Source organism: Panthera onca, chromosome Y (genome assembly GCF_046562875.1).
Source record: "Panthera onca isolate mPanOnc1 chromosome Y, mPanOnc1 haplotype 2, whole genome shotgun sequence".
In the NCBI taxonomy this organism is placed as follows: domain Eukaryota; kingdom Metazoa; phylum Chordata; class Mammalia; order Carnivora; family Felidae; genus Panthera; species Panthera onca.
Window position 1 is genome coordinate 8,160,787 of NC_138358.1, and position 20,626 is coordinate 8,181,412.

The 20,626-nt window shown below is 55.6% G+C and overlaps 1 protein-coding gene across 1 annotated transcript; it reads right to left on the minus strand.

Moving 5' to 3' along the window:
• Positions 1-19,621: 19,621 nt before the first annotated feature.
• On the minus strand, positions 19,622-20,367 carry LOC145715023 (testis-specific Y-encoded protein 2-like). Its single transcript, XM_081794610.1, has 2 exons — positions 19,670-20,367; positions 19,622-19,637 (listed from the first exon to the last, which is right to left on the minus strand). The coding sequence occupies exons 1-2, from the start codon at positions 20,365-20,367 to the stop codon at positions 19,622-19,624; spliced, it is 714 nt and encodes a 237-aa protein (XP_081650736.1).
• Between the last annotated feature and the right edge of the window lie 259 nt (positions 20,368-20,626).

Here is a 20,626-nt window from a genome sequence, read left to right on the forward strand (position 1 = left end):
GCCAGTGTGCAGACAGCAGCGAGAGAAAGGCCTGCCTTCCCTTCTAGAGAGTGCGACAGCCTCTGCCCTGGAAGAGGTAAGGCTTGGTCGCACAGATCCTCAACTCCACAGCGTGCTGACACCCCGCTGACCATGTTGTCTGCATATGATAGGGACAAGAGGCCTCCATGCATTGGGACTGCCCACGCCTTCTCTGGAATAGACCCACTGCAGAGAAGGCTCTTGTACTGCAGAGCTGTGCAGTGGGGATCCTGGAGAGCTTGGGCAGCTTGGGAGACAGGAATATTAGTGTCGGGAGGTCAGTCTCAGGCACGCTGTGCTGGGGGCCGTGTTACATGGGGATACAGAAGAGCCTGCGATGGACAAGGCTGAACTCTGTCTACTGCACTGCTCGCACGGTGGAGCTTTTGCCCCATCCCTAGCACAGACATCTCTGGCAAGCAGCCATCTGCTGTGTAAGGAGTATCCCAGCACTCACGTCTTCGCAGGTGAGGCTCGTCCCAGTCCTTTCTAAGCCCCAGGCCTGCCGGGGACCTCTGCACAGAATGCTAAGGCCTCACAAGTCCATCGTTCCCTATGTGGCCGAGGCAGCCTTTGTCCTGGCACTCAGGCAAAGGAACACAGGCTGCCTGGGACGAGGCGACCTCCCTGAGCGCCTGCTGGTGTTTGCACTTGGGAGTCTTCTCACAAGTCTCACATGGCGTGTTGGACACACGGCTTAAGCCTGTGGACACAGAGGAAGAGCATCACCCGACTCATCACGGCTGATGATGAGAGGGCAGAGGGCACACGGGAGAGGCTGGCGTGTTCGTGCCCTTGAAGAGCCCCACCTCCCCGCGACCCTCCCCTCTGTTGGCTTGCAATCTGGGCCACCCATTCGTAACCAGAGGTCTTTTCAGAAACAGCAAAGTTCACACAAGTGAAGCGGTGTTTGGGAGGCTCAGCTTCAGGAAGTGGAACCAGAAAAGTTGGCTGTGATTTTGGAGTTGCGTGAGACTGTAGTGGGCTGTTTTCTCTGCAGTGTGTATGTTGTCCCTGTCAACTCTGCCTGAAGCAGAACTTCTTCGGTCTTACCCACCCACTCTGCCTCTGGTCCCTCGGTTCCTTCCCCTGGACACCAATCTTACAACCTGCTCACAATCCCTCAAATATGTGTGGCTGGTCCTGAGATCCTGACCTTGTCCACAAGACAGTCTGCATTGGTAGACGTCTGAAAACCAGAGGGTAATCAACCCTGGGAATTCCTCCCTGTGTGGCGGTTCAGTCAACATGACTGAGGGTGTCCCCATGCGGGATTCTGGGGGCACCATCATGGACATGCCCAAACCCTGAATATTGGACATCCCTGGCCTGTGCTGGCCTCTCCGTTTCCTTGAATTTCCTCATTTTCACAGGAAAGCTATGAACCTGGGCACTGGCCTTTCTCTCAGGTTTGTGCCCTGGCCTCCCTCACCCAAGTCCCCATTGCTTCAATCTTACTGACCTCACATGCAATCCCAATGTGTGACCCATCCCTACGGACAATGTCCTACGTCCCGCCCTTCCTTGGAACTCCAATGTGCAGGCACAGAACACTTACACCTCTGGACAGCCGCATGTATACATGGACACGCCCCAGGGCGAACCTGAGAGGAAGACACACACAAACACTTCATGCTGTTTATCTCCCATTCTATATTTCTTCCAATGTATTGGACCCCCGCCCTGCGCCACGTGTCACCACCACCCTTGTCCTTATTTCATGGCCAGGAGAATCTTGTGGACCATCGGTGAGCATCGGAAGGGTTTCCACTGGGGTCGATGTAGTGCGACGCTCCTTCATACTCATCTCAAGATCGTGCATATCCCTGGGATATATGGGTACACACAGACAGACAGACACACACACACACACACACACACACACACACACACCCAGACACACACACACACACACACACACAGGACAGGTGAGAGTCTTATCTTGGCCCTGAGTAAGGTTGCTTGAATGTTTCCAAACGGAAAGTAGGATGGGAGGGTGTGATAAGCTGTGCCAAAGCTGACAAGGGGATCCAGAAGCCAGACAACATGTGGGATGGTGGTAGGAGGCCTGAGGGTGGGGTTCATGGTCCGGGAATGACAGTTGTCACCGTGCTATGTGATGAGCCAGCTTTGGTTGTCCCGCTTTGCTCATTCCTTTTGTCTAGCCCTCTTCCCACCTTCAGGCTCCCCAGAGGGGCAAAGCCTCTGGGACACGTTACTTCTTAAGACTCCCTGTCTCAGGCTGATGCCCTTTTGACCTGGGGTCACCTCCTGTGCCGCTGTGAGTCTCGGTGCCTCCATGCAGAAGAGAATTGTGCCCTGGACCCCACGACACACATTTCCGTGCCCACACCCTTGGCTGCTCACCTCTTTCCCTCTCAGTTCTCTCTCCTGGGGCCTCCTTCATCTTGAAATACGGCAGGGGGTTGGGCCAAAGATCCTCTATGATTATCTGGTAGGGGAGACAGGCCAGGCCTCAGGTAGCTATCCCACGCAGTGGGGGAACCCATGAAAATCACCTCCCTTCCTTGTTACAGGGCCCCACCTCAGCAATCCTGCTAGAGCCGGCAAAGCTGTGGTCAGAGAACCAGTTGAAGAAGTTGAGGCTGCTGTTGTCATGCCTGCGTCTGTAGGCCTCCTGTCTGTACCTTGGGTACCACTGGATGGGACTGGAATGAGACGCCCTATACCCTGCAGGAAGACGCGTATGTGAGAAGGCGCCAGAGAACTTATCACATTCAACCCTCCACCCACTGCCGCCCATGCAGTCAGTGGACACTTACCATCAAGGCCTAGGACATACTCCTTCGTAACGACTTCATTCTGGAAGTAGGAGTTCTTGCCAAAAAACAGCAGGATCTTCCGGCATTCCCTGGGAAACTTGTGTTCCTCCACCTGCCGTGGTACAGTGGGGCAGAAATGTGAAATCTTGTTCCAGGAGACCCGCCCTCCCCTGAGGAAGGAACACATCACTTCTCCCCACCACCTCCCCTCCCCACACAGCCAGCCACCCACACCACCTCCCACTCCCAGGCCGACCTTCAAATTGGTCATGTGGCGAAGCATGCTTTCATCGGGCTTACTAATCAGGGCTGACATCTGAGGGTGGTTCACAAACTGCCGCAGGTCAAAGAGCCTTCAGGTGCTGGGCGTGAGAGAGCTCGAACCAGAGAACCAGTGTGGACAGCATCCAGGCGTCCTCCCCCCGGGACTGGCGTCCTCCCCCAGGGTCTCAAGCCCTCCCCGCAGGCTGCGTCCAGGCCCACGGGGTCTCAGGATCGCGCAGGGCTCTGCTAGACACGCACAGGAGGCTGTGCATGCCCAGACGCCCGCAACCACGCCTAGCTTTGTGTGCTCGTGAGGACACTGAGGACGCTTACTTCCACACAGCCAGACAGCACACATCCGGTCTCGCGCCGACCAGTGGGCATTCACATCGCCTTCCCCGCAGCAAGATGCTTAGCGGGACCCAGAAACGTGCCCCCACGCGGCTTTGTGTGGGAAGAAGCCCTCGGTCATTTCCCCGACCTGGCCTGGACCTCCACCGCCACTCCCCACTCTCCCAGCGCTGTTTCCGTGCCAGGTGCGACGTAAAGCACACATGCCTCCCCCACCCCGGCACTGCCCTCCTCCCACACTCATTGCAGAGCCAGGACCACCGGATGGGATCACGTTTGCACGTTCCCGGCCACTGGAGCGTGGCGTAGCTCCAGTCCCTGTCCTGGGTTCCTCTAAATGTCACCTCCCTTTCCTTCCTCTTGCGCAAGCCCAGCCCCCTCTGGACCCTCCACCAGCAGCAGGAAGGATACAGCCTTGGCCCAGAAACCTCGGATGCCCTGGATAAGGGCACCTCTCTGCTGCAGATGTCGCTGCCGCCTCTGCCACATCCTGAGTTTGAGTCGAGCGTGCTCCCGGCTGGCTTGTTTATTCACCGGCTGTAGCTCTATCTGAAGGGCCTCCAGAGCCTCCAGAGCCTCCAGTGGGGAAGGGCAAGGACGGAGGCCTGACTCTACCTGCTCCTTCTTATCCTGCTTCACCTGCAGCTCCTGGGCTTCTTCCACCCATTGGCCTTCCTGCTCACTCGGCTTCTGTTCCTCCTCCTCCCGCTCCTCCTTGTCCTCCTTGCCCTCCACCTCCTCCTCGCCCTGCTGCTGCTCCTCCAGCGCTTCCTTCTCCTGCTCCTCTTCCTCCTCCGTTTGCAATTCTGCTCTCCCTTTAATGGCTCGCACGCCTTCCCTTCCTCCTCCTGCTCCTCCTCCTGGTCCCCTTCCCCTGCCACTGCCGCCGCCAATGCCTCCACCGCGGCCACCGCCACCGCCGCGGCCGGCGCCGTGGCCGTGGCCGCCGCCGCCGCCGCCGCCGCCGCCGCCGCCGCCGCCGCCGCCTCCGCGCCCGCTTGTATACCCTGCTGCTCCTGCTCCTCCCCTTTCATTTCCGCCAACTTCTCCTCCTTCCGCTCTTCCTCCTTCTGCTTGGGCTTCTGCTGCTCCTCCTCCTTCTAATCTTTTACTCCTGCTGCCTCTCCCCCTCTTCCTCCTCCTCCTCCTCCTGCTCTTCTGGTCCTGCTGCTCCCCCTCGCCCTTCAGGTCCTCCTCCTCGTGAACTTGGACCTTCTCCTTCCCCGGCTCCTGCTCCTCGTCCTCCTCCCCCTTCTTCCTCTGCTCATGCCCCTCTTCCCCAGGCGCGTCCTCTTCCGCGGCCGCCACCTCAACCTCCTCCTCCGCCAGGCCCCACAGCGCCTCCACCGCCACTATGTCATGCACCAGCGGCACCGATATCTCGCTGGGGCCGCCCACCTGCCTCTCGGGTCGGGCCTGGCCTTCCTGCACAGGCTGTTCGCTTGTGGCCTGCAAGCCTTCGGCCTGCGGCACCCCCGGCCCTGCCGGAGACCCAGTGTCCCCACGGGCCCTCGTCTCTCGACCGCCCCGTTCCCGGTCGAAGGCGGCATGGGGCCTCCGGGCATCCCCAGTGTTTCGGAAACACGAGTCGCGCAACATGCGGCCCCGGCCCGAGACACCAACTGTGGCTCCTACCGACGACGAAGCGGGAGGTGAAAGCACGGCCCCCCTCCCCAGACCCAGTGAGCGGAGCCCTGAGGGCAATGGCTGGCAACTCGCTCCCCCTTCCTCCCAGAGCCCAAAGGTCGAGGGGGCGCATGCGCATGCGCATGCGCATGCGCATGGTGCTGTACCCAGGATGCCTCGGCGGTGGCTATCGCTATGCCGATGCTGCCTCGGAGGCCTTTGTGGGGAGAGGTGTGCGCCTGCGGCTTTGAGGCTGAGGGAGCTCCAAGCCACGCCCAGGCCGCTTCACTGCCTTCAGGACCAATCATAGGGACGGTGGCGTGCGTGGCTTCGGCGGTCCCGCCCCTAGGTCACCCGGAAACTGGGGCGCGTCTGTTGCATAGGCAGGAAGGCTCTGGGCCCCGTGCAGTGCAACTCCTCCGGGGGGCTTGCAGCCGGCCCTCTGTGCGCTCTGGGTGCCCTGTTTGGCTTCTGGCCATGCGAAAGCGACCTTTGCATTCCACGCTGCGCTGGGCACGCGGCTATCTACACACACGGGTAAAGGGGGACCTCCCCGCTTTGCCCATTTACACCGCCACCTTTGTTCATTGTGCCCCTAGTCCGACAAATCCACTCAGCGGATCACCTTGGCTGTCCGGGAGACGCATGTCAGCTGTGCGCCTGCTGTCTGTGCACCCCGGTTTTCCATCTGCTCAGCCTCCTTTGCATACTCTCTACGTCCATCCTTGCTCCCAGAAGACATGTATGTCATGACAGCAGTCTAGCAGTGCACCGGCTAGGGAAGGTCGGTGACCAGAGGTGTGTGACGTGGAGAGGACGCCACACTAGGGGAGGCTGCGTATCATGCGCGCCGCTCTTGCCGTTTGTCCCCGTTGCCTGGAAAGTGACACACTGGCAAGCACACACCCCCCCTCTCATGACGGGCTGCCCATTGCTCCCGTGTGTGGCAGTGCACAGGAAAGACCCGTGACCGTGGGCCCTGGGATTCCTGGAGCTTGTGTCTGTCCCACAGACAGCGGTCCCCTTCCTCCCACAATGCTTGGCCATCTTCTCACAGGGACCCTCCCCAGGCCTTCGTTGGCCGTATGTCTGTTCATCCTGGTCCCATTTCCTTTACCACTCACTTAGGCGGCAGGCTGCCATGAGCGTGGGCGCTGGCTCAAAACACTGTCCCCCTGTGCCACAGGCAGCATGATTTCAAGGGTCTCCGAGAGGTATCGGGGGGTTGGGGGATGCAGTGTTGGGACCCAAGTGAGGGACACGCCCCAGGGTCTACATGAAGCCACATGACCACTTTGGGGAAGCAATAAGCTGCAGACGGTGTGCAGTGAGGGCGATGATGTGGTCTCCCTCCCTGTCAGGGCAGTGGTGATGTGGACTCCCTGCCGGTCTATGTCAGACAGCATAAGCTACACACACACACACACCACACAGAGCCACTGCAGGATTGGAGGCTCGAGATGCATTGCCTGGCCAGGCACCACACTCATGCATTGCCTTTTCCCTTTGGTGGAATGCAGTGTTCCCCTACCTCTTTATGGGACCAGGAGGCTGCCAGGCAGGCGGGGGATTCTAGGATTTCCAAATTCGTGTGCCGGGCCCTCTGGCCAACATGTTGCTTCCGTGACACAGAAGAGGTTCCTCCAGACTCGCTGGGCTATGTCAGGATACGAACGGGGTACAGCAATGCTCCAGGGTGGCTGTGATATATGAGGCAGCACACCACCGCTTCAGGTGACAGCAATGCATAGAAACGCAGGTGGATGGGGGGAGGCTGAACAGGTGGCAGGGGGCTGAGAGGGGGTGGCCAGTGTGACCGACAGAGAGGCAAACTCTTACCCAGAAAGGGAGAGGAACAGGTCCAGTGGTGAGCCCTCAAGCTGCCCTCAGCAGAGGACGTAGCGGGTGGGCAAGACAGGAAAGCAGGCCCAGACCCTGGTGCACCTGACCTATGCAACTCACTCCCTCCAGAGAAATGGGGCCTGTCAAACTCCCACGCATCGCCGGGAGACCCCGTGGCAGGAACGTGGGAACAAATCTGGGTCCCAGGTGCAGGGACTGTCTGGGACAAGCAGGCAATGCCTTTCAGTTTGAACAACACCTACCACAGTATTGGGGTCCAGGGGCCGGGCCCCAACTTCGCAAGGGACTCTAGACCAGCCAGGCCTGTCTCTGCAGGGTCATCCAGGAGGATGTTCACCCAGACACATACCCTGGCTGGGACCACAAGGCCTTGCGATGATCCCCTAGGCCGCTCCAGGAGCAGGGCCAGACTTACTCATGCTCTCTGCTGCCTCCCTCCACTAACGCCCACTTCCTTGCAGGGAACTTTGGTCCTCCTCCACTGCGCCATGGGTGGCCCAACCCCAACTTGCCCCTGGCCAAGGCAACACAGGACGAGCGGACCCAGGCAAAGTCCGGGCTTTCCTCCCGTCATGAAAGGTGATCAGCTAGCTCCGTGTCGATCCCAGGCGCGAAGGGATTGCACTCGCTGCACTTGGGCACTGGAGCCCCCCCTTACTCACCAAGTCAGGAAAGCCCCCAGTCTCTTTCCTTCGCTTGCCAACGGCCTACACACACTCACTCGGGCACAAAGATGCACGGCCACGCGGCACGTGGACACAGACACGTGCACGCTGCCAGCACAAACGCTAGGTCTCAGGCAAAAGTACTCACAGGCGCCAGCCACAATACATTCACAGACACACTCTAGTGGACCTGTGCACTCACTCATGCCCTCTGCCACATCCCACTCACGAGGCTAGCTCCTCCTCACGACTCACACTTGCTTTCCCCCCTCACACAGCACGTGCATTTGTCCTGGGGCCCAACCTGGCTGAAAACTAGGGCAGATTCAGGACCTCCATTGGGTCACGGAAGCTTGCATTGAGATGCCAAGGAAAGAGAGCCACAACTGATACCAACCTTCCAGTACCAATGGCACCGGAACATGGCATGTGGAGAAACACCAGCTACGACTAGGTTCCCTGCCTCCTCGGCTCCTGCCCTTTCTTCAGACCCTCTCAACACTGGGCAGTCCCTTGGGTTTCAGTACCTCCCAGCTGGCTGCAACCTACAGGGCAAGGGCCAAGGGACTGACCTTTCTCAGTTCACATGTATACCCAGCTTGTGTGGGCTGCCTGGAGGCAGTCACGGCTTAGGAGGTCTGGATGTGCTCTGACCCCTGGTACTTGTGCGTTCCTTTGTGTGGTCCCCTGCAGCCCTGTGCCATCAGCAGCCTACTACGTCCCTATGGACACGCACAGCTCACGGAAACCCAGATGCACTGATACTGTGCAAGGACAGCACAGAGACAGAGAAAGAGAGATGGAGGTGCGGGAGGGAGGAAGCGTTCCCTCAAGAAAATGATCACAGGGACTCAGAGACAGACAGAGGCCAGAGGGACATGGAAGGAGGCCGAAGAAGGAGAGTAAGTCACCACTAGAGACAGCCACAGAGGGGGAGTGTGTGTGTGTGCCCGTGCCCGTGCGTGTGCGTGTGAGTGCGTATGAACGAGTGAAATTGTCTGGGACTGAGACAGGGGTGTTGCCACGATTCCTGGACTCTCGAACGCCCTCTTCCAGCAGAATGGAGGCCCGGTATTGTCAGGAATCTCAGCGTTTTCCGGAACAGGACTCCCTTGCTTTGGGGCCCTAGCCCATCCTCAGGCTAGGGCCATAGGGCAGAAGGAGTGGGAACTTGAGGCATGAGGCTCCAGACTAGGCCCAGCAGGTGGAGTGTCAAGGCCCAAGGTTTTTAAATGCCTGCCGCCTCCTTCTGGAGCCCACCAGCATTTGGGAAGCACGCCCACGGCCCCGTGGCCCTTCGGACACTGAAGTGGCTGTGGCTGTGGCTGTGGCTGTGGCTGCGGTGGAGGTGGGGGAGAGGCAGAGGCAGAGGCAGTGAACTTTTTGACCATGGGTCCTTGGGGTGAAGGCGCTCCAGGCCAGACCCAGACAGTTGGCTGCTGTTCAGGAACAATCAGCTGGAGGGCAGTGGGCGTGGCTCCAGCATTTGAGCCCCTGCCTCCCCTCCCAGGTCTGGAGCAGGTTCTCTGCCTCCCCCTCCAGGGTGACCTCCCTGTTTGGTACATGCCCTTTTCCGCTTTGTCACCGACCGCAACTTTCCTGTGGGATGTCTCATATCGGAGAACTGGTGCTACAGATCTCACCTCTTGGGGGAGGAGCCCGGATGGCAGACAGCATGGAAGCTTCTTAAGTGTCTCGCGTGCATGAGATACAGCCCGACCAACACTAAACCATCCTACCCACCCAGGAAACTGACTGGAGGATTAGCACAGCAATCTGCATATCCTGAACCACCGAATTCAGCAGGTACGTGGCATGCAGAAGTGAACTTGGAGAGCGAGGAGGCATGGGAAGGGAGGTGCTTTTGTGCGCGGAGAGGCGAAGGAGACTGGGCAGGTGGAAATTTTACTAACTTTCTTTAATACTCTTCTACATTATTCTTTCCTTTTGTGTCTATATTCACAGATTCTATTTTACTCCCATCTTCTCCTTTTAGTCTACTTCAGTGTATTGATTTTTCAAATTCTCACAACATTTCCCTTTTTAATATTTTTTATTAGTATTTTCTAAATTTTTCTCCACTCCCACGTTTTTTTCTCTCCTGTGTCAAAACCACTTTCAACACCCACGTGAAACATGCCTAGAATCTAGCATCATTCATTCCATTATTCACATGTGTGTTTTTAAGTTTTTACTTTTAACATTTTATAATTTGAATATTTCATTGAATTTTCTACCTCATGAGTTCCTTTTCTCCATTCAAAATGACAAAGGGAAGGAATTCACCCAGAAAGAAAGAGCCTGAAGAAACGAGAGCCAGGGATTCAACCAACACAGACACAAGCAAGATGTCTGAAGCAGCATTTAGAAGCACGATTATGAGAATACTAGCTGCAGTCCAATGTAGATTAGAGTCCCTTTGTGCAGAGACAAAATGCAGTAAAAACTGGCCAGAATGAAATTAAAAATGATATAACTGAGCTGCAATGACGGATGGATGCAGCGGTGTCAAGGATGGATGAGACAGAACAGAGAATCAGCGATTCAGAGGACCAACTTAAGGAGACTATGGAAGCAGCAAAATCGAGGGAGATTAAGGAAAAGAGCACGATTGAAGAATTGGAGAAATCAGTGACTCATGCAGAACGAAAAACAACATCAGAATCATAGGGGTCCCGAAGAGGAAGAGAGAGAAAAAGGGGTAGAAAGGTTATGTGAGCAAATCATAGTGGGAAATGTTGCTAACCTGGGGAAAGACACACCATCAAAATCCGGGAAGCACCGAGGACCCCATCAGATTCAACAAAAACTGACCCTCAGCAAGGCATATCATATTCAAACTCACAAAGTACTCAGGCAAAGAGAATCATGAAGGCAGCAAGGGAAACAAGTCCCTAAACTACAAGAGAAGACAGATCAGGTTTGCAGCAGACCTATCCAGAGAAACTTGGCAGGCCTGAAAGGAGTGGTAGGATACGTTCAAAGTGCTGAATTAGAAACATCCACAGTGAAGAATTCTTTATCCAGCAAGGCTGTCATTCAAAATAGAAACAGAGGAAAAAGGTTCCCAGATACACAAAATTTAAAGGAGTTTGTGACCGCTAAATCACACCTGCACGCAATTTTAAGGGGGGACACTCAGAGGGAAATTGATATCTATCTATCTATCTATCTATCTATCTTTATAATTATATTTATATATACAAATAGATATAGAATTATATATATAGATGTATATAGACATATACATATCGATATAGATATTGATATATAGATACAGTTAATACAATACATACGCATACATATACATATACATACACATACACATACACATACACATACACATACACATACACATACAGATGGAGATGGAGACGTAGATATAGATATAAAGATATATAGATATGTTTTCCTCCAACTCTTCAAACAAGATAATGGCCATAAAATCGTGTCTTTCAGTACTACTTTAAACGTCAGTGGACTGAATGCTCCAATCAAAAAACATAGGGGAACAGAATGGATGAGAAAACAAGTTCCATCGATATGCTGTTTACCAGAGACCCACTTTAGATGTGAAAACAACTTCAGAGTGAAAAGAAGGGGATGGAGAATCATCTGTCATGCTACCCGTCAACAAAACAAAGCCAAAGTAGCCATACTTCTATCAGACAATCTAGACTTTAATTTAAGACTGTGTCAAGTGATACACAAGGGCATGATGTCATAATTCAGGGGTCTATCCACCAAGAAGACCTAGCAAATGGATACATTTATGTGGCGTATTTGAGAGCAACCAAATATACAAACCAATTAAACGCAAACATAAGGAACCTCATTCTTAGTAATGCCATCATAGGAGGAGACTTCTATGCACTCACTCACTGCAATAGACAGATCATGTAAAGGAAAAATCAACAAGCAAACGGGGGCTTTGAATGACACACTGGACAAGATGGGCTTCACAGATATGTTCAGAACATTTCATAATAAAGCAGCAGAATATACATTCTTCTCCGGTGCTCATGGAATATTCTCCTCTATAGATCATATGCTGGGGAAAACAGTCATCCCTAAGGAAGTTCAAAGAGATCGAGGTCACACCGTGCATATTTTCAGACCACAACACTAAGAGACTCGAAATCAACTACAAGAAACAATTTGGAAAGGTAACAAATACTGGGAGACTGAAGAACATCCTACTAAAGATTGAATGGGCTAAGCAAGGGTTGAAAGAGAATATAAAAAGTATACGGAAGTCAATGAAAATGTATATGGAAGTCAGTGATAACACCACAACCCAAAACCTCTGGGACGCACCAGGGTCGGTTATAAGAGGACCTATCTAGCAAGTCAGGTCTTCCTAAAGAAGAAAGAAAGATCTCAGAGACACAACCTCACCTTACGCCTTAAGAGGCTGTAAAAAGAACACCATACGAAACCCAAAACATTCAGGAGACAGAAAATAACAATGATTAACGGAAATTAATGCTATTGAAACCAAAAATCAAACAAAACAAAAACAAAAACAACCTCAAACACACAAACAAACAAAGAAACAAACCAAAATAGGAGAACAGATCAATGAGCCCAGAAGCTGCTTCTTTGAAGGAATTAACAAAATTGATAAGCCAGTCATCAGTTTGATGAAAAAGAAAAAGGAAAGGGCCCAAATAAAGAAACGCAAGAATGAAAGAGGAGACATCACAACCAACACAGCAGAAAGGCAAACAATAAGAAGAGAATATGAGGAGCAATTATTTGCCAATACAATGGGCAATCTGGAAGAAATGGACAAATTCCTAGAAACATATACACTACCAAAGCTGAAAGAGGAAGAAAAGGAAAATTTGAACAGACCCATCACCAGTAAAGAAATCAAATTAGTAATCCAAAACCTGCCGAAGGAAGAAGACTGCAGGGCCAGATGGCTTTCCAGGGGAGTGCCAGCAAACATTTAAGGAAGAGTTAACACTTATTCTCTTGAAGCTGTTCTCACAATAGAAATGGAAGGAAAACTTCCAAGCTCTTTCTATGAAGCCAGCGTTACCTTGATTCCAAAACCGGAAAGAGACCCCACTGAAAAGGAGAACTATAGGCCAATTTCCCTGATGCACATGGATGCAAAACTCCTCAACAAGATATTAGACCCTCGGATCCAACAATACATGAAAATGTTATTCACCACGACCCAGTGGGATTTGTACCTGGGACGCAGGGCTGGTTCAACATCTGCAAAACAATCAACGGGATTCCTCACATCAATAAAAGAAAGGACGAGAACCACAGGATCCTCTCAATCGATGCAGACAGAGTGATGGACAAAATACAGCATCCTTTCCTGGTAAAACCCCTCAAGAAAGTAGGGATAGAAGGAGCACACATCGAGATCATAAAGCCATGTATGAACGACCCAACGTGAATATCATCTCAAGGAGCAAAAGCTCTCAGCTCAAGTCACGAACGAGACAGGAATGTCCACCGCCTCCACTGTTATTCAACACAGTACTGGAAGTCTTAGCCTCGGGCCTCTTCATCCTTCTGCTCCCCCTCTGCAGCTACTGCTCTTCCAGCCCTGGCTCTACCTTTCCTCCTCCTCCTCTTCTTCCCTCTGCTCACGTCCTCCTCAATTTCCTCCCCAGCTACTACTGCTCTTCGACTCGTGCTCCTCCTCTTGCTCGTCCTGGACTTCCTCCTCCTCCACTTCTTCCCTCGCCTGCACCCGATCATTCACTCGTCTTCCTCCTCCTGTAACTCCTCCCAGTCCTCTTCCTCCATCTGATCCTCCTCGTCCTTCACCTCTTCCTCCTCCTCCAACTCTTCCTCCTAGGACTCTTCCTCCTTCTCCAGGTCCTCTCCTGCTACCGCCCTTCCTGCCCTACCTCTGACCTTTCACCTCTTCTTCCCTCTGCTCTCGTCCTAGTCGACTCCGTCCTCCAGCTGCTCCTGCTCCTCTGGCCCGTAATCCGCCTCTTCCTGGTGCTGGACATCATCCTCTTCCATTTGTCCTTCTCCTGCACCCAGTCATTCACTGCTCCTTCTCCTCCTCCTCTTCTTCTAACCCCACCCAATCCTCTTCCTCCAACTCCTCCTGCTCCTCCTCTCCCTCCACCTCTTCCTCCTCGGGCTCTTCCTCCTTCTGCTCCTACACTTCTACTCATGCTCTGGAGCCCTGGCTCTATCTTTTCTCCCCACCCTCTTCCCTCTGCTCTCGTCCTCCTCAACATCCTCCCCCAGCTGCTCCTGCTCCTTTGGCTCGTGCTCCTCCTCATCCTGGACATCCTCCTCCTCCACTTGTTCCCTCTCCTGCACCCAATCATTCACCCTTCTCTTCCAGCTCTAACTCCTCCCAATCCTCTTCCTCCAACTCCTCCTCATCCTCCTACTCCTCCTCGTCCTCTTCCTCCTCCAATGCTTCCTCTGGACATCCTTCTATTCTCCAGGCACATCTTTGTCCCTTAAGACTACCACAATCTCCTCTAAGGACGGGAGCAATAGATCTCGCACTGCCCCCAAGTCATCCGCAATGAGCACCGGACCCTGCGGATGGGCTCTCACAAGCCTTTGTGTCCCTGCAAAAGGAGCCTGGCAACCTCCCAGGCCTCCCGGGGAGACTCGGTAGTGGGAACCTGGGAGCAGCGACGGGATGCCCGGTGCAGCGACACCCAAGGGATGGTCATATCGTGCTCTGTCTTTTCAACAACACCTACGGCAGTATCGGACCTAGAGGCCGGGACCCAACGGGCCTCACACGCGACCCCTGACCAGCCAGCCTTGTGTCGGCAGCGCCATCCAGGAGGGAGCACACCGACACATATGCCAGGCCTGGGACCCCAAGGCTCTTCGATCACCCCCTAGGCGGATAAAGTCAGGCCTAGGTTACTGCATGGGACCTGATGCATCCGTACAGTCGTCCCCAGTTCCTTGTAGGACAGGTCGGACATCCTCCACTGGGCCATGGGGTCTCCATGCTGTCAGCTGGCAGCAGCCAACACATGACCAGCGGTACTGGGACACCGTCAAGCCTTTCCTCTCATGCTGGACGGTGGCCGCGTGTTTACCGAAAGCCCTGTATGGGGGCAACGGGCTGCGGGGAAGGCAGGTAGGTGGGTGGCCAGGCACAGACGAGACCACCCGCTGTGATCCCGCAGGGTCACTGGGACTTCACTTCCATCTGGCCCACACGCAAATTCTAGGGATGGGGCTTTGGGGGCAGGGCAGAAGCCTTGCAGCTTCAGCGTCAAGGAGCTGGGCACACACACCTGTGGGCACAGCCGGCAGCAGACTGGGACCAGTGTTCCTCCCTAGGCCCCTTTGACCCTCCACCACCTGAGAAGAATACTGGAGGGGCTGTACGGCTTTAGACTCCCCAAAGCGCACACACAGTGGGCCATGTGCTGCCCACTGTGGTTTGGGGCAGGGCGGGGGGAGCCCGGTCAGAATCCTGACCACAATGTCCACAGCATCCTCTGTCGACATGCAACCGCTGAGACACTGAGAAAGGAACCCAGTTCCCCATTTACATGAGGCCAGGAGTCGACTAAGCCTGAGGCTAATCAGGGTCACCCGCACAGGGACTGAGAGGCGCATTCTGGCACCACTTACATGCAAGGGGAACACAGTTCTGGGACACACCTTGACATGTCCCCAGCCCAGCTGCAGCGACAGTGGTGATCTTGTGCTGCGGGGAGAGGTGTTGCTGGCAAGGAACTGTCCCCTCAGAGAGCAGCTGGCAGGCTGCTCACCTGCCCATCCACACATGGATCACCAACACCACCCTGCTATGGCACCCCTGGGGGACTCAAGTCACCTGAGGTCTAGGGTCCCAGCTCCTCCCTTTCCCTGGGCCTGGTGCACAGGAAGCAGAGAGGAGAGCCCCAAGGAAGAGCTGACTGGTGACAAAACATGGCTCGTCTGCCAAGAGCAGAGATTTTTGCTAGACGGCTCCCTCCAGGGAAATACCTACGCCCTCTGCACACCACGTAGCCTGACAGGTTGGGTTCCCTAGCTACCCTGTGCACAAAGCCTGGGCACACCATGTAGCCCCTACGTATTTGCTACTGTCGGCCCACCAGAGCCACTCAACACACACACACACACACACACACACACACACACACACACACTCACTCCCACATAGACACACACTAACACACACACAAGCACACTTACTCACAAGTGGTCCACTGGCCACTGGACACAGGCTTTCCTCCCCTCGGCCCCCCTCTTGACCTTGCACCAATCTCCCTTTTGCATCCTGACTTGAGCCCCCTGGCACAGCAACGATTGCACCCATCCCAGCGATTACCATCAGGACTCAGGAGGGAAGGGACTGCACTCTTGTATTCTGGCACCTGACCGTCCCACATAAGCACCTCATTCACACAGACCGCTGTGTCTCTCCTTGTCTCTCCAGTGGCCTAACCACCCACTCCTGCACAGACAGAGACACACGGCTACGCAATCGCACAAACATATGCACGCTCACACTGCCGGCACCACCACGGATCTCAGGCCCAGTTTGCCACAGACGCCCACACACACTCGCACGAACTCACGCTGGATCTCTGCCCTCGTGCGTACTCTCTCCATGAATTCCCACTCATAAGCCTCGCTGCTGCCCACAACCCACACCTGCCCCTCCCCCTGACACATCTCCCATCCTGAGCCACTGTCTGAGGACAGGGCTCGGGGTCAAAGGAGCCCCGGGTGTGGGAGGCAGCAGCAAGGTATACTGGCATCGACTATGAGAAGCCTGCCTGCTCCTGAGTTGTCCGGGGACATGTGGTCTTCGCTCTGATCCTGACTGGAGGCTTTGCTGACTGGATTCTATCTCACCAAGGACACAGCACCCCTCTGGGATCAAGGGTCCTGGCTGAAACCCCCCGAGTCCTGGCCACACTGTACCAGGACCCAATGGACCAATTTGGTCCCACTGTGCAATCCCCTTCCCTGCCTTTCGGCTCTGGCCTATACAATAAATCTCCAAATAACAGGTCTGTCTCTTCCTCCTCCTCCTTCCAGGCTCTTCCTGCCCAAGAAGGCAGGCCTCTGTGCACATGGCAACACCGGCCCCACCCCAGTACTGCACCTCTCCCGCACACACAGAATCACCCGGGCAGCGGCAGGACAGTCACACTCAGGTCCCTTCCTCATCGTCCCTCCTCAGGTCCCCATACACACACACACACACACACACACACACACCAAAAACAGAAGGGTTTTTAGCTTCCTGTATGTGTCCACATAAACATCGTGGAAACTCTTCAAGGCTGCCACACGTTATCTCTTCCTCAATTCTCTCCGGGGCACGTAGAAGACAGGAGACTCATCCACCCATCTCTTCCAGCACTGGTGGCGTCCTCCATTGTTTCTGCATGGGCAAAGATAGAAGCTCTGCACGATTCACGCCCACACAGATGCAGAGCACCTGACGCATGTGGGCACACGCAGACACATTTGCGTACACGCGCACACACGCGCCCCCACGCAACAGACACCAAGAATGATACGGGATATTTGCAAATACATCCCAGATGGTGTCACTCTTGTGCCTCGCCCTTTTGCGATCCCCCTTGCTTTCTCACCCAGGGATTCATTTCCAGCCCCCAATGGCCTTGGACCAGTTCTAAGAATGGCTGTCGGGTTGCGGGAGGACATGGCGTGGTGGGGCACATGGAAGGAAGTGCGAGATTCTCACCACAGTGGCGCCTGGGGACACGGCAGCTCCTGACCCAAAGACTGGCAGGCAAATCCAGACTGAAGGAGCAGGGGGAAGCCCGGGACAGGGCGGACATCCACGGGGAGCATTTGTGGTGAAGCACTGCTCCTCCCGAGTTGCTCTCCAAAGCCCCAGCCCACAGCACGACTGCATCTGGTTTGCAGGCTTCGACCCTCTGTGTGTTTGCAGCTGAGTCTCTGCAGGTCCCCTGTCATCCTCCCACCCTCTCCCCATGCTACCTGTGTCCCTGTGTCGGCGGACCTTCCATTTCCAAGCCAATGTGTGGCCCACGTTCCCTTGCCCATACAACACGCAGGTCAACACACCGCATACTGGGGTTCTCACCGACACGTGAGCACGTCAGATCACTGTCTTCTGGTCCCTTCCTCCCTCAGGTAGTACTGCAGGGGATTGGGCCACAGGTCCTCGATGATGATCTGGAAGAGGACACAGGCCGGCGCCACATTGGGCATAGCCCACTCTCCTCTCTGGCCGGGGGCCACCCACATCCCCACTGCTGACGAAGGCCTCAGGGGCCCCACCTCGGCAATCCTGTTCGCCCCTGGGCAGCTGTGCTCACACAGCCAGTTGAACAAGTTAAGGCTGGTGGGGTCATGCCTGCGACTGGGAGCTCCACGTTCATCATCCCAGAACCACTGGACTGGAGTGGAACGCGATGTCCTGTAGCCTGCAGGAAGAGAGGATTTGAGGAGCAAGCTGATGGCCTCCTCCCCACCCACCTGCCCCTCCCCCTCCCCCTCCCTCCTGCCCCTGATTCATGCTCCTCATCCCCCTGCCCCGCACCATCATGGGACCCACACCCTACCAGCAAAGCTCAGCTGATACTCCTTAATGATCACTGGGTTCCGGAAGTACGGGTTGGCCCCAAAGAAAAACATCACTCTGCAGCGGTACTTGGGATGGCCCACTTCTTCCACCTGCCGTGAGCAATGGGACAGGAGGGGGCAAGTGTCCTCCCTCGGGGTCCTGAGCTACTTGCCTGGCTGTGAGGGTGAGCACCTTTGCCTCACCCTCTCCTGCCCAAATCCCACCCCCGACGGGACGGCCCCCAGCCACAGCCTCCCCGGTCTCACCTCCAAGTCGACCACGTAGCTGAGCACGTCTTTGTCCTGGGCACCGATCATGGCCGACAACTGGGGGTGATTCAGAATCTGTGCTGTGTCAAGGAGCTGTGCCTTCAGATGCTGTGGAAACAGACACAGCCCCCCTCCAACCCTCCCAGGCTAAGAGCAAGGGACTAGATCACGGCATGTGCAGAAAGACCAGGAAACACTAGTCCCCACACTCCTCAGCCTCTGCAGATGCATCAGACCCCATCGACACTGGGCAGTCCGTTGGCTTCCTGTACCTCCCACGCTGTCTGCACACAGCAGGGAGAGACTCCACTGCCTGCACGCCTCACAGTTCCTTCCTATATCTGACCTGTGTGGGCTGCCAGCAGCCCATCATAGCTTGTGATGTCGGCATGTGCTCTGACCCCTCCTCACGGCTGGGTTTCTTGGCATATTCCCGTGAAGACCTATGTTGTCACCAGCCTCCTGAGTCCAGATGGAATAACATGGCTTACAGGAACCCGACTGCACACTTACGCTGCAAGCAGAGGGTGTGGGAGGGAGAAAGAGATCGAGAAGCACGGACGAGGAGGGCCGAGGAGGGAAAAGGATTAGACACAGTGACACGGCCAGTCCGGAGAGAAAGACATGGGTGGGACCGAGCCGGAGCCTGAGGACAGAGAGGGAAGCAGGGGTGGAGATACCAGGAGAGAATCCTCTGTGTGTGTGTGTGTGTGTGTGTGTGTGTGTGTGTGTGTGTGTGTGTCAGGGTCTGAGGAGGCAGCTTGTACCCCATTCGGAGTGGGTCTCAGTCGTCCTACTGTCTGGCAAAGGGGCGTGGCGTGGTTCCACTAAAGGTCACGAGTGTGTGTCTGAAATGCTCTCTTTTGAAGGAACTGCTAGGAAACGTGCACAGCCTGTGAATGTGAAGGTGGGTGTGCGGCCTGCGTAACTCTCCCATTTTGCAGCGAAATATTTCCTTGCCTTATCTGCTCTGAGTGAAGGCTGCTTTGTGCTACCCTAGCTCTGGTAGCATGGGGACACATGGCTCGTGTCTGCAAGTAATATTTGAGACCAGCCTGCAGGCCAACGTTGGCGGAGACCTAGAGGAAACAGACCCAGTCACCAAGTCCCCCCATCCCCAACAACCGCCCCTGTCCAAGGCCTTACACTGGATCCCAGACCACACCAACCCAGGGCCAGGGACCATTCCCCAGCTCTCCTCTCTGGGGGCCATCGCCCTGAGGCACCCTGCTCTCAGTGCCCAGCCCTCCTGCACAACAGCCCCCGCCATCACCCACCAGCACAAGGAAGGATACCGCCTGGGCCCAGAAGCCAGGGATGTGCTTGATGATGGCCCTTCTGTGATCCAGGTAAGAAATCTGCCTCCGAAGAATCCTGCGCTTCAGCCGCCATAAGGCCCTGGAATCCTGGGCATTCCCAGCGCTGATCTCCAGCTGAAGACGCTCCAGTGCTGCCAGCGGGTCCTGGGCTGAGGCAGGACGCAGCGCTGGCTCTTGCTGCTGCAGCGGCTGGGAGAGCTGGGGCCCCTCCTCCGCCTCTGCATCTGCCTCGCGCTTCTCCTCTTGCTCCTGAAACTCCTCCTGCTGCTGTCTCTCAACTTCCACCTCCTCCTCCTCGTGCATGTCCTCTGCTTCTGGCTTGGCTTCCTCAGAATTCTCCTCTCCAGCCACCTCATCCTTGGTCGCCTCGCCGTCCTCTTCCTCCTCCCCGATCACCACCTCAGCCGCCACCATTCCGTCATCCAATATCAGCACCAATTCCTCCGCTGGGCTTGCCACCTGTATCTCACACCCGGCCTGGGCTTCCTGCACAGGATGGGCGCTTGCCGCCCCTGAACCTGGGGACTGCGGCCAGCCCACGCCCTCCAGCGCCCCTGCATTCCCGCGGGGCCGGGACTCTCCACCTTTCGCATCCGGGACGATCAGGGCCCAGGGTCGGCGGGAATCTCCGCTTTGTCCGGACCGCGACACGCTGGCCATGACGCTCGGCCCCGGCCCCAGTGTAGCTAGGGCAGCCTCAGGACAAGGACAGGAAACGGCAGCAGGTGGGGGGAGCCTTGGCCGCAAGACCATGAGCTCCCTGAAGCCTCCCGCCGCAGCCCGCCAAAGTTGAGCGCAGGCGCACAGGCTCTGGGATTTGAGGACTCCGCATTGGCTGTGGCTGCTGTGGAGGAGGGGCCGAGACAGAGGCAGTGAAGAGTGTGCGCATGCGGCCTGGGGGCGAAGTGGTTCCAGGGCA

Coding starts and splice junctions, on each gene's coding strand:
- LOC145715023 (XM_081794610.1), bottom strand. CDS start 20,367: ATGGCCAGCGTGTCGCGGTCCGGACAAAGCGGAGATTCCCGCCGACCC.